The 13872-nt window shown below is 38.1% G+C and overlaps 1 protein-coding gene across 1 annotated transcript in view; it reads right to left on the bottom strand.

Moving 5' to 3' along the window:
* slc6a4a (solute carrier family 6 member 4a) overlaps positions 1-12299 on the bottom strand; it is a 31183-nt gene extending 18884 nt beyond the window's left edge. Inside the window, exons 1-4 of the mRNA XM_063016627.1 lie at positions 12276-12299; positions 8679-9201; positions 5360-5494; positions 1698-1920 (exon numbers count right to left, since the gene is read on the bottom strand). Of these exons, the coding sequence (XP_062872697.1) occupies positions 1698-1920; positions 5360-5494; positions 8679-9021 (701 nt within the window). The 5' untranslated portion in view covers positions 9022-9201; positions 12276-12299. The remainder of the gene's footprint in view (positions 1-1697; positions 1921-5359; positions 5495-8678; positions 9202-12275) is intronic.
* Positions 12300-13872: the final 1573 nt, after the last annotated feature.

Raw genomic sequence — 13872 nt, 5'->3', positions numbered from 1 at the left:
AATTGCTCTGGTTGAGTAAGTAATTCCATGACTCCAAGCATTTTTCAACACGACAATGCAAAACCACACGCGGGACAAAGGCATGGCTGCGAAAGACGAGGGCACAGGTACTGGACTGGCCTGCCTGCAGTCCTGACCTGTCCCCAATAGAGAATGTGTGGAGAGTTTTGAAACGAAAAATATGGCAACCTCATACTGCACACCTTAAGAGAATGAGACAAATAACACCTGAAACACTTCATCACTTGGTATCCTCTGTGCCACAACGTCTTTTAAGTGTTGTGAGAAGGAGTGGCAACATTACGAAGTGGTAAATGCTTTACCATCTCAATTTTTTTGGACTGTGTTGCAGGCCTGAAATGCAGGGATTGATGTATACTAACACATGAAATAATAAAGTTGACCAGACAAAACATGAAATAAAAGTGAATATAAGAAGTACCGTGTTTATTTGATTTATTTATGCTTTTTATACTGTCCCAGCTTTTTCTTTTTTCTTATATTTAATTTATGCATTTTCTCCCATTTTTCTCTCTTTTTAGCGCGTCCAGTTGCCCGATTGCGTCATGCTTGCTCTCCACCAATGCCGATCCCTGCTCTGATTGAGGAGAACAAAGCTAACCCACGCCCCCTCCGACACGTGGGCAGCATGCCGTATGCATCTTAGCACCTACACTTTGATGAGTGCAGTGCAGCTCAGCACCGTGTACAGAGACACACACCCTGAGAAAACTCTTTTCTCATCTCTGTGCAGGAGCCATCAATCAGCCTGCATTAGTTATGAGAGAGAGACCCCATCCGGCTCAATCCCACCCATATCTGAACAACAGGCCAATCGTTGTTCATGCGGCCGCTCAGCCTAGCCGGCAGGCAGAGCAGACATTCGATATAATGTATTCGAGATCCCAGCTCTAGTTCCAGCGTGTGTTTTTACCGCTGTGCCACCTGAGCGGCCCTGTCCCAGCTTTTTCTGATTTGAGGTTGTACAAGAGCAACACATTTGTAGAAAGCTGTGCAAAACTGTTAGAAAGAAAAATTTAAACAATATTTAATTCCTATTGTTGCAAACGTTGATTTGTTGAGCCAAATATCTTGATTCAAACATTTCCAGTATTAACCAGATTTTAATTTGTTATATGATGTTATCCCACAGGCCATTGAGAAATTTAATCTCCATAAATATAAAACAAAACTGACAAAATAGGGGTGTTAGTTCAGAGATACTACTACTACTTCTACTACTACTACTAATAATAATAATAACAACAATAGAGCAGCACTGTGGCTCAATGGGTAGTGCTGCTGCCTTAAAGCAAGGAGACCATGACTTCAATTCCCTGGCTGAACCTTTAGGGTCCTTTCTGTGTAAAGTTTGCATGTTCTCCCTGTGTCTGTGTTTCCTCAGGGCGCTCCAGTTTCCTCCCACAGGTCCAAAGACATGCAGTCAGGCCAAGTGGAACTACTAAACATTGCTGTAACTGTGAATGCATGTGACTGGCGACCTGTCTGGAGTGTTTCCTACCTTTCGCCCAATAAAACAATTCCACTGTGCAGGATAAAGCAGTGGTCAAACACACAACGAATTAATTTTCCACTAAATTATCCAGCTGGAAGCTCCTTTCAGCCCTAATATGCTAATATTCCCTCCCTCACTCTCTGGCCTTCATTCCAGGCTCCTGGCACTTACATGCACTTACGTATAGAACTCCTCGGCGGGCGAGATGGATTTCTCAGTCCAGGAGATGTTGCTGTCAGTGGACAGATAGCTGGTGCAGTTGACAGTGTTCCAGGGGTTATTGCAGGTGGTCCAGGGAAGAGTTGCGCGAAAGGAGGACAGCAGGTAGTACAGAGCCCAGGCCATGATGGTGTTGTAGTAGAAGGCGATATACAGGGCAATAATGCAGATGGCGAATCCTATGCCTACACAGAAACAAAACCCAAGAAAGTAATCTCCTTCAAACGCATCGAGCTTCAAGAACTATTCACTTCAGAAAGAAATGAGGCGATGACATTTATTTCCTATAATTTCATAAGGATTTCTAAACGGCTGGCATTTTGCAAGGAAAATGTGAGAATTTCCATAACAGACAGTCTAACTTAATATTGGCTATCAACAAAGCAGCATGTAGGCACTGGAGAGGAAGCTGGAGAAAATATACAAAGAGGACGGTGTTATCAGTTCCAGTACTCGCTTTCCATGCAGTCTGCTGTGACCTGTCCTTCAGTGGACTGAAGTGGACTCTTCTCTTCTAGTCTCAGATATAGGCACATGCTGATATCAAATTTTTTGATATTATTATGCTAATTACTATACCATTTTGTTATGATATTCAACGTTATCATTACAAATAAACCCATCTGCAAGGTACACTATTGGGCCAAAATTATCTCTCCTAATGATTGAATTCATCTGATCAAATAAATTATACACCAATCAGCCATAACATTAAAACCACCTTCTTGTTTCTACACTCACTGTCCATTTTATCAGCTCCACTTACCAAATACTGACCAATTACTGACTGTAGTCCATCTGTTTCTCTGCATGCTTTGTTAGCCCCCTTTCATGCTGTTCTTCAATGGTCAGGACTCTCCCAGGACCACTACAGAGCAGGTATTATTTGGGTGGTGGATCATTTTCAGCACTGCAGTGACACTGACATGGTGGTGGCGTGTTAGTGTGTGTTGTGCTGGTATGAGTGGATAAGACACAGCAGCGCTGCTGGAGTTTTTAAACACCTCACTGCCACTGCTGGACTGAGAATAGTCCACCAACCAGAAATATCCAGCCAACAGCGCCCTGTGGGCAGCGTCTTGTGACCACTGATGAAGGTCAATAAGATGACCAACTCAAACAGCAGCAATAGATGAGCGATCGTCTCTGACTTTACATCTACAAGGTGGACCAACTAGGTAGGAGTGTCTAATAGAGTGGACAGTGAGTGGACACGGTATTTAAAAACTCCATCAGCGCTGCTGTGTCTGATCCACTCATACCAGCACAACACACAATAACACACCACCACCATGTCAGTGTCACTGCAGTGCTGAAAATGATCCACCACCTGAATAATACCTGCTCTGTGGCGGCCCTGTGGGGGTCCTGATCATTGAAGAACAGGGTGAAAGCAGGCTAAAACAGTATGTAGAGAAACAGATGGATTACAGTCAGTAATTGTAAAACTTCAAAGTGCTCCAATAAGGTAAGTGGAGCTGATAAAATGGACAGTGAGTGTAGAAACAAGGAGGTGGTTTTAATGTTATGGCTGATCAGTGTATGTTTCAACATTGTAGGAACAGATTAAGGAAGGCTTCTTCTGTTTCAGCATGGCTGTACCACAATAGCGTGCACAGAGCCCTGAATTTCATTCCACTAACACCTATGGGATGAACTGGAGCCTTGATTGCATGCCAGAACTTTCTGTTTGCGTCCAATATTTCCAAAAGTGTGAAGGTTGTACTGGCAACTCTATATAAATGCCCATGGTTTTGAAATGGGAACTCCAACACGCCCAATGTCAAAAGTCCAAAATCATTAATATCATTGTTTCTGTTCCGTGTACTCTTGTGCAACTTAGCATAAATTAATGCAATCTTACAATAAAAGACATGACTAACAGTAATATGTAAAGGTGTTACTCATGGCATGCAAAGTGATGAGTCAAAACATTAGAATCACCCGAATTATATGCTGTAAAAACAGCTCTGATCTGCTGAGACATAGACTCTACAAGACATCTGAAGGAGTCATGTGATATCAGGTACCAGGACATACTAGCAGCTCCTTCATCATCTGTATATTGCACAGTGGATTGTCCTACAGTGCATCCTGGTGCCACTTACTTACTGGTCCACATAAACCGGATTAGCCGGACCAGTTGATTATCATCCATTGCTCCAATATCCATTTCCAGTGCTAATGTGTTCTTTGTAGGTGCTTTTGATGGACAGTGGACAGGAGTAACATGGACACTTTGACTAGGCTGAGACTAAGCAGCCACACAGACAGAATGCTACAGCTGAAGTCGTTCTCTTGGCCATCCAACACCCTGTTCTTGTACCACCATAGGCAGGAGCTCACCATGACACCCCTAGCAGGTTCAGAGATACTTCAACCACGTCACCTGATCATGATGATTTGACCCTGATCAAACCTGACACACCTGCTGCATTCAACACATGTACAATGAGTAACGACCATCAGCCCAACTTGCACAGTTGTTGCAAAATAGGCATTTTCATGTGCATATTTGGGGGTAGTTCAGATATTTGACCTATCAGTGTAGGTACACAATAGACAGGGCACCACGCCTTCGCAAGGCACCACACGCTCACTTATAACCACACCTAGGTTTATGATAGAGTAAGCAGTCCAGCCTCCTGTCATGTTTTAGTATGGAATTGACATTTCAATAGAAAGAACATCAAATTATAGTCACAGACATAATAAGCTCATAGAACAGAATGAGGAACATTGTGATCTTTTCTAGGGTATTTTGTTTGTTGACATAAGGTTGCTATCTATTTGGTGGAAACTTGGTCACCCAAAAAATTGTATCATCTGTAAATCTTCAACTGTAAAATATTTTTTGCCTCTCCAACCATCCTCTTTACTGTGTGTTTGGGGAAGGGGGGCTGGATACACTTCGTTATGTCTGCTTATTCTGCTCATTCTATTATTTTTGTACCACAATTAAACAAAAACACTTTAAAATCTAGTAAACAATGTTTATAGAAGGTTTTTAGCGCGTCCAATTTTTACCCAATTGCATTATGCTTCCTCTCTACTGGTGCTGACTTTTGCCCCGATTGTGGAGAGCAAACTGACACGCTCCCTCCGATACGTAAGCAGTAGCCGACTGCATCTTTTCACCTGCACTAGCCGAGTTCATATGCGAATCAGCCTAGATGCAATTACGACCTCTACTGGCTGGTTGATTGCGCCTGCACAGAGTAGAGGAATAATGCTGATCAGGTTGTGGCTCTCCGTACACAAAGCTGATCCGCATATGAACTCGCCTCATGCAGGTGAAAAGATAGTCGGTTACTGCACACGTGTCGGAGGGGACGTGTCTCAGTTCGCTCTCCTCAATCGGGGCGGGGGTCAGCACCAGTAGAGAGGAAGCATAACGCAGTTGGGTAAAAATTGGACGCTCTAAAATCGGGAGAAAAAGGGAGAAAATGAAGGAAAAAAAACCTCGGTCCTTACAGAAAGTAAATAGATGCAAGGTTCAAACCCGTCATGACCCAGGCTGCTGTGCCACACCCACTTGAACAGTGGATCTTATGCCACCAGAAAGTGTTTTATCATATTATTAAATTATTTAAGTCTAGTTGGGTTATGCCTACACAGTCTTACCTTTAAAGATGGGGCAAATGTGCTTCCAGATGGATATGCAGCCGCTGCGGTGGAACTGCCCAAGCGCCAGCTCCATGTAGAACAGTGGCACTCCTCCGAATACCGCCATTAACAGGTAGGGCAGCAGAAAAGCACCTGGACAAATAGTTAGGACAGAGATAATATTTCAAAAAAACAGCAACATGGGTGCAGGTTTAAACCAGGATATATGCTTGAATTCACTGAAAAGGCCCAACTTTTATCTTTCATTCATCAGATTTATACCAACATGTCTGTGTTTAACCAAGAAAAATGAGCTATTGGTTTCTAAACACCCATACAAACATCTTATGTGATACAGCGGCGAAGCATAGTGTGGTAAAGAAAAGCGGGTGCGGTTCAGACAAGCCCCCGTGTTTGATTAGAGCTTTATTTGTGTGCTTTTGACATGAGAGCGAAGATAGGAGTTGATTTAGTAGATGTAAGGCAGGTTATTAAACAACACCGAAGACATTGTCTCTCTCATGAAAGCCACAATTAGCGCTGGTAGTAGCGAGTGTGTCCCTAGCTGCTCTATCTGCCGCTCGCTCTCCCCCTCGCATGCTGGAACAGGAAATTACAAAGATTTTATTATTTCAAATTCAAAGGAAGGAGTCTGAATCCTGTTTGGAGTGAGGACGAGCGCGGTGAGGATAAAGGGAAGAGAGAAGTGGAGTTCCTGTTAAAAACACACCGTCTGTTTGTTGTTGTTGATCTGCCTTCAAAAAACTAAACTTTCAGATGTTATTGAGCTTAAGATGTGTGTTTTTACTTCCAGCTTAAGCGCAAACTTCACTAACCTGCCTGAAGGACTAAAATTAATTCTACATTTTAAAGAATTACTGTTTTATTTGGTTTAATCTATTATTCACATATTATCCATGTTAAAAATTTAATATTAATTACATTAATAACAGTTACATATTAAGTCTGACCGAACAGACATAATATTATGACCACCTTCCTAATATTGTGTTAATCCCCCTTTTGCTGCCAAAACAGCCCTGCAACTGTGATGCACTGTGTATTCTGACACCTTTCTATCAGAACCAGCATTAACTTCTTCAGCAATTTGAGCTACAGTAGCTCGTCTGTTGGATCGGACCACACGAGCCAGCCTTCGCTCCCCACGTGCATCAATGAGCCTTGGACGCCCATGACCCTGTCGCCGGTTTACCACTGTTCAGTCCTTGGACCACTTTTGATAGATACTGACCACTGCAGACCAGGAACACCCCATAAGAGCTGCAATTTTGGAGATGCTGTGACCCATCACAGTTTGGCCATTGTCAAACTCGATCAAATCCTTACGCTTGCCCATTTTGCCAACTTTAAATTTACCCCAGTAAATCCACTTTCCAAATAATCATTATATTTATAATATTTTTATATATATAAATACAATTTTAACTCACTTCTAACAGGAAACAAACTGAAATATTATGATTATATATATATATACTGTATATATATATATATATATATATATATATAAATTTTGCACACAATTTTTAAGTATTTACTGAACTTTACCTATTTTAAAATAAATACATGCCACATTTTAGGCTTCATTTTTAGTTTTCAGTATGTGACATCTAATAATAAGTAAAGAGCTTATCTTTTAAAATCAACAAGGGATGGAATATGGTCAAGGGTGTCCATCGTCAAACTGCTTAATATAGCCTTGATGATGGAAACATATCTAACAATAAAGCTTTTGTTCTAGCAAAATATTTTGAACCTGCATAGAACTGCTTCTTACATTATCCTAGGAGGGGGGGGGGGGGAGGGGGGGGTCAGAGCAGAGAAGAGCAAGCTTTTATTTCAATAATCAGTTTCTATATACATATTTGTATAAGAGAGCCTAAGATTTAGACTTTTTTTACTTACACACTTGAGTGTGTTGCTTAAAAAGCATCAGAATTTGTTTGATGTAAAACGATTAAACTCATTTAACAATTTTAAAGAGTTAATATCTACCAAATTCAATGGGATGAGGGTTCCTGCCATTCTAAAACATTCCTGCCATACATCAACAACTGAAGGGAGCACTGACAGATCCTTACATTATGCAAAGCTATGTTATGTTAGTGGAATATGTTTATTTATAAGGCATTAGGAACATATCTGAATATTGGGGTGGACATGCCACAGTTTATATATATATATATATATATGTTGGAGTGGAGTGGATTTGGGGGCCATGCCATATTAAACTGAATAGTTTAGGTGTGTACAATAATGTGTGAATGTGTACACTTAATAAATCTTAAATAAAATAAATACATTTAGTAAGCATGTGTGTAAAAACGTCTGTGTTAAAATAATGAATATATTAAAAAATAACAAGTAATTATTTAGTTTTTAGTGTATGCATCCTTTAGTATGTAAATAAAATACATACATTGAATATTTAAAAAAATACAATTTAATTGGTTTTTTTTTAAAACATACATTTTGGATTTTAATACTTTTTTAAACATCATATATTTTAGATTTTAATACTTTTTAAAACATCATACATTTTAGATTTTAATACTTTTTTTAAACAACATAAATTTTTTATTTTAATACTTTTTTAAACATATATTTTTTATTTTAATACTTTTTAAAACCTCACATATTTTTGATTTTAATACTTTTTTAAACATCATATATTTTGTATTTTAATACTTTTTAAAACATCATATATTTTGGATTTTAATACTTTTTTAAACATCATATATTTTGTATTTTAATACTTTTGAAAACATCATATATTTTGAATTTTAATACTTTTTGAAACATCATATACTTTGGATTTTAATACTTTTTTAAACATCATATATTTTGGATTTTAATACTTTTTTAAACATCATTTACTTTGGAATTGAACACTTTTTTAAACATCATATATTTTTTATTTTAATACTTTTTAAAACATCATATATTTTGGATTTTAATACTTTTTTAAACATCATATATTTTGGATTTTAATACTTTTTAAAACATCATATATTTTGAATTTTAATACTTTTTGAAACATCATATACTTTGGATTTAAATACTTTTTTAAACATCATATATTTTGGATTTTAATACTTTTTTAAACATCATTTACTTTGGAATTGAACACTTTTTTAAACATCATATATTTTTTATTTTAATACCATTTTAAACATCATATATTTTTCAAAAAGCCCTAATATTTGTCTATCCCCTTTTTGTGGAAAATGTTAAAATCCTGTAAGATTTATGATAAAGTGACTGTTTAAAAGTCAAGAAAATAAATGTGATAAAACTTTTGTGCCTAAATTCTTACCTCCTCCGTTTTGGTAGCAGATATATGGGAAGCGCCACACGTTGCCGAGGTCTACTGCATAGCCAATAACCGACAGCAGGAAATCCACCTTTTTGCTCCACGTCTCTCTGGGAGGATCTAGACTGGTCTGCTGTACCACAAGAGTCCTAAATCCACCAGAAGCTCCAGAGCCTGCGGTTCCTTCCCTCTGACCCTGACCTGATGTGCTCGGGTAGCCATTTGAGACCTGTCTCTGCCCCATTTTCTGCCCTTTATCAGCAATGCTTCCGTCCATTAGCCGGCCATTCTCCTTGTCCTTTTCACCCTGGTCCTGGTTCATTGTTGCTGGCTGTTTCATCTCCATGGTCAAGGCTGAGACTCTGATTTGGGCTCTGAGGGAAGTTTTCTAGCACTGGCTGATTCGGTGCCCATGAGGGGACCCAGAAGATGGAGAACAATGGATGGAGTGTTGGACTGAGACTGGCGGACTTGTACTGGCAAAACCACTCCAACTAAACAATAGCTTAAATAGCTATTTTTATAACTGCAGAACAAAGAGAGAAGTTCAGTTCAAACTGCATAAGGTTTACATGTTACAATTTTATTTTTGCACGTGAACACAAATCCAAACAAATTAGACATAACGAGAACCATGCTGATTAAAACCGACCCTCAGAGACGGGGTTAAACGTGAGTGAATTCTGTACAGGCCTGACTATAATTACGCCCGCTGGAGCTGCCAGAACACTTTTATTTATTTGATTTTTTTCTTGACATGCTGGTTTCGCTGAAATCTGAAGTGGTGTTTGACACTTGGAACAAACTTCATCAGAGAATGTGAGAAGTAGGGAAACGAGAACTCTAGAAAAGAGTTGTGAAATGTCAAAGAATGTCAAAGAAATCCTCCTCGTCTGAAATTATGCTGGACAAATAAACTTCACATCAATCACTATCCAGCTGTTTTACTAGAAAGAACCATTCATTTTAACCAGCCATCAAGTGGTGCCAAGTTAGAAAGGACTTTTCTACAAAGGGAAAATGTTATACTTAAAAAACACATCTCTGTGTTTTAAAAGCATTATATACATGTTTAATTAAGGGTAATGCTGCATTGTGAAAATTTAGAAGCAGGTTTTTTAGTGCATTTTTCTTTTCAAAACTAAAACTATTCAACAACCTTCCTTCTTTCCCAAAGAAAAATAGACAGTGTCACAATATTAAAATTGTCAACAAGTGAACTTGATGCAATGCTTGGGTCTCCATTAAAACACAGTGGTGGTCCAGACTCAGGTATACGCCATAAAAATAATGCATCTTCTTCATAGCCTGTTAGTGTAAATCTTTACTCTGGTTCATTCTTTTACATTATCTTTAGTGCTTAGACTTTTAGGTGCCCCTAAAAAAAATCCAGTCCATTGATAGGCTCATCATAGCTGACATAATGATAATTGTGAGGAGCTTAACTGACCAATAAAAACTGAATTCAATTATAGTAAATATATTTAAGTTCATATAATATGGGTGGAACATCATCTTTCTTTGATTGCTTTTAAAACCATCAAATTAATTCTATTTTACATAAGCTATCCTATATAATACATATATATATATCCTACTACTCCTCTCAGAGACCATGCCGTAGCCCTCACTAAGATCCTGATACGCAGGTTAAAAAATCTTACAGTATTTTGCTAATAAAGTCAACCAAAAACCCTACAATATAAATTCTGAGGCATCATATTAAGCCTGATCCATTTAATATTCAAGATCAATGATCAACCTTGGGTTCCTTTATAATTCTGTGTACATGTGTCTGTAGTAAATTGACTTGCCGCAGGCAACCATTACTCAAATTTATACATTTGAAGTGTAAACAATAAAGATTGGTACCAAATCACAACAAAAGTCACACGCTGCAACGTTTACAACCAGTTCCAAAGCTAAAAAAAAGCAATACAAGCCATCTTAGGATGCTAATAATGCTTTAAAATAAACCACCCCAAACATACAAGAATACTCTCTTAATAGAAATACTCTCAAACCTGTTTTATAGAGTTGTATAGCATTCAAGTCTCCAATAGACACAGTTCTGCCTCCCGATGCTCCCTCGGCTCAAAATGTTTCTTAGATATTTTTAGTGATTACTTCTCTTCAACTGAAGAACCTCTGCTTACATTTCCTTATAATTATTTTTAATAGACACAGTGATGAAGGAAATTGTTCTGTGCCATACAAAAGACAAGTACTGACAGAGAGTTTTACACCTATCTGCTATAATTACAGTGTGAACTGTTAGACAAGGTGTAAATACTTAGACGATATTTGTTCTTTAATGCGTTGGAGTGGCAAGACTGTACACGTCTGAACAAGAACTTTTAAATAAAGGATATTATATAAAAAAGCTTCAGATGGGGTTGTATCTTCCTGAAACATGAATGTAAGTGATATTTATTATATATATATATAATTATAAGAAGAAAACACAGGAAAACACCACACATTTCTACAAGGTCTGATTAGTAAATCAGTTTAATTACTGATAAACAGCCAGAATTAAAAATAAATATAAATCAATTATTAAACCAATTTTTTTTGTTCATTCTTACAGAAGTGTGTGGCCTTAAGTTATTAAATCTAAATAGGAATTGTTCAGTTTAAGCTGTTGTCATTAATCAGAGTTTTGTAATTGTTAATGTTAATCCTAAAAATCTAAAATTCAAAAATAAAGTTTGAGTTTTTTTTCTAATTAAATCGTAATTTAATCATAGTTTTTCTTCACTTGGTCTAATTAACTAAATGACTTATTTTTTTATGCATTTATAACAACTTATTATTTATAATCACTATATAAGATTTGTAGGATTTCCTTCTTTTAGAACATAAAAAATGAAAATAAATTTCAATTAAAAACTGGCCCCAATAACTGTCTGCATAATAAAATTTGGAACACAAAAACTACATAATTAAAAAATACTTTTACTTTAGGAGTGGAAGCTCTGAAGAGGCTTAATCTAAAATGAACTATAACTAGGATTTTATCTTATTTGTTTTTGTTCTTGGTATGTAAGAGCGCATCCAAATCAACCTGTTGAACGGTACACGGTACATTGTTTGTATTTAGGGTTTTTGCTTCCCATAATTTATCTTTTTGGCTTGTTTAAAATTGTACACAATCTGCTTTGTGCAGTAGGATTCTGATTTCCAGTAGTTTTGGGGTGCAACTGGTGCAGAAGATTTAATAAATACTGAACTAAGATAAGAATACGCACTGGATCGGATCTGCTTGCCTGTAGGATTACACATAATTATTAATAAATCATATAATAAACACCTAAATGAAAAGGAATAATGGGTAATGCACTAATATAACTACCTTTAAATAATGCTGTTTGTTAGAGATTAATCTTACATTACAAAGTTTCAAGTTTTATAAAAAAAAAATCACATCTGTGTTTTACAGCTTTGCAAGTCATGACCACATCCTTCATCACTTTGCAAAAGTTCCCAGTCAGTCCTTTAATATACAGTATAAAACACAGATGAATACAGATGCACGCAAATACACACAAGCTAAAACATGTCACTAAATGTTTGGGTAAACGTGCAGTACAGTCCTACCGTGCAGCAGTGGAGAGGCTCAGTGGGGGTCTGTGTGTGCTGGGCTGGTGCTCACCGCTGGCCCTGAGAGCCAAGAGTGGAGGACACACCTCCCTAACACTCCTGCACTCACTCTCTCTCTTCTCTATACACACGCCAGTGCCCACGTGCCTTATAAAGCCCTCACTCATTCATCCTCACATCCAGGGCTGCTGTGTAAACTCAGCTTTGTGAGGCCAAGTGATGTACCGTGGAGCCTCTGTTACGTCCACTTCAAAGCACAGTGAATGACGAGCGCCACCCAGACGGACCTATTAACCTAATTTACCAGGTATGAGAATTCCTAGTACAAGGAAATTACTTGATCTACTTTTATAAGTTTGGTTCACAGCAGCAAAAAGCACATAGTAGTTTATAAAAGACAGAAAATACAATAAAGCACATTAGACACCATCCTAAATTCAAAGACTTACTAATTTGAAGTAAACTCAAGCATACAGCCACGGACAAATGCAAAAAAGGTTTGGACTCGCCATACAGCATTAGGCTGTACAGGCCGATAAAATGGGAAGGCTGACTGAACTGATATAGAGTAAAAAAAATTCTCCTTTGTTGAAGTACTTACTACTTAGTTCAAACTGCCCTTGAAAACAATGTTAATCCAAGATCTGTATATATTAGGACTTTAGCAGATCATGTTTCCATGGCCATACTGCTGCACTTAAGCCTAAAATGGACCAGTAGACTGCTGGGTGGCTAACATTTTGGGCAGGAACCAGACGGCTGGTTGCCAGTCCATCACAGGGCAAACAAATACACATTCACACACCCTCATACCTAGGGGACTTTAGTATTTATTTTATTTATTAGGATTTTAACGTCATGTTTTACACACTATGGTTACATTCATGACAGAACAGGTAGTTACTGGTTGCAGTTTAATGTCAAACACAGTCATCTCCAATTCCCCTCACTGTGAGGGGAAACTGGAGCTCCTGGAGGAAACCCACACAGACATGAAGAGAACATGCAAACTCCACACAGAAAGGACCCAGACAGCTCCACCTGGGTATGGAACTCAGGACCTTCTTGCTGTGAGGCAACAGTGCTACCCACCTAGTAACCATACTGCCTCATCCATTCATTCATCAACCCATCCATCCAGTTACTGTTTTTTTCCCTTCTGGTCAGGATTTAGGCGGCTTAGAGTTATTAGTTTTGATTAGGGGCCAAATAGAGGCAACGTGGTAGTGATGCACCTTAAACCAGCAACCTTCACTGACTTAATGGAAGTAAATCAGCTCTGAAATGTTGCAACAACTACATAATAATGGTTAGTGTTTAGAACTGACATTTCCAACCTAACAACCATGGCATTGGTGTTTAGCAAGCAGCAATCTATCAGGCAAGCCCATCACCACAGAAACCCAGATCCATAAGAACTTCACACCAAACTAGTAAAAGTTCTGTCTTAAACTTCTCTGAAATGCTGTGACAAGACCTTGACCAGGCAGTTCATGCCCAATGTCCACCAATGTGGCTAAATTAAAGAAATGACAACATTTCTCCACAGTACTGTGAAAGACAGACCTTTAGTTATTGAAAAGGTTTGGCTGCT

This window comes from Trichomycterus rosablanca, chromosome 20, assembly GCF_030014385.1.
Source record: "Trichomycterus rosablanca isolate fTriRos1 chromosome 20, fTriRos1.hap1, whole genome shotgun sequence".
Lineage (NCBI taxonomy): Eukaryota > Metazoa > Chordata > Actinopteri > Siluriformes > Trichomycteridae > Trichomycterus > Trichomycterus rosablanca.
The sequence above is the reverse complement of the archived record's forward strand: the minus strand, read 5'-3'. Positions and strand labels throughout refer to the sequence as shown.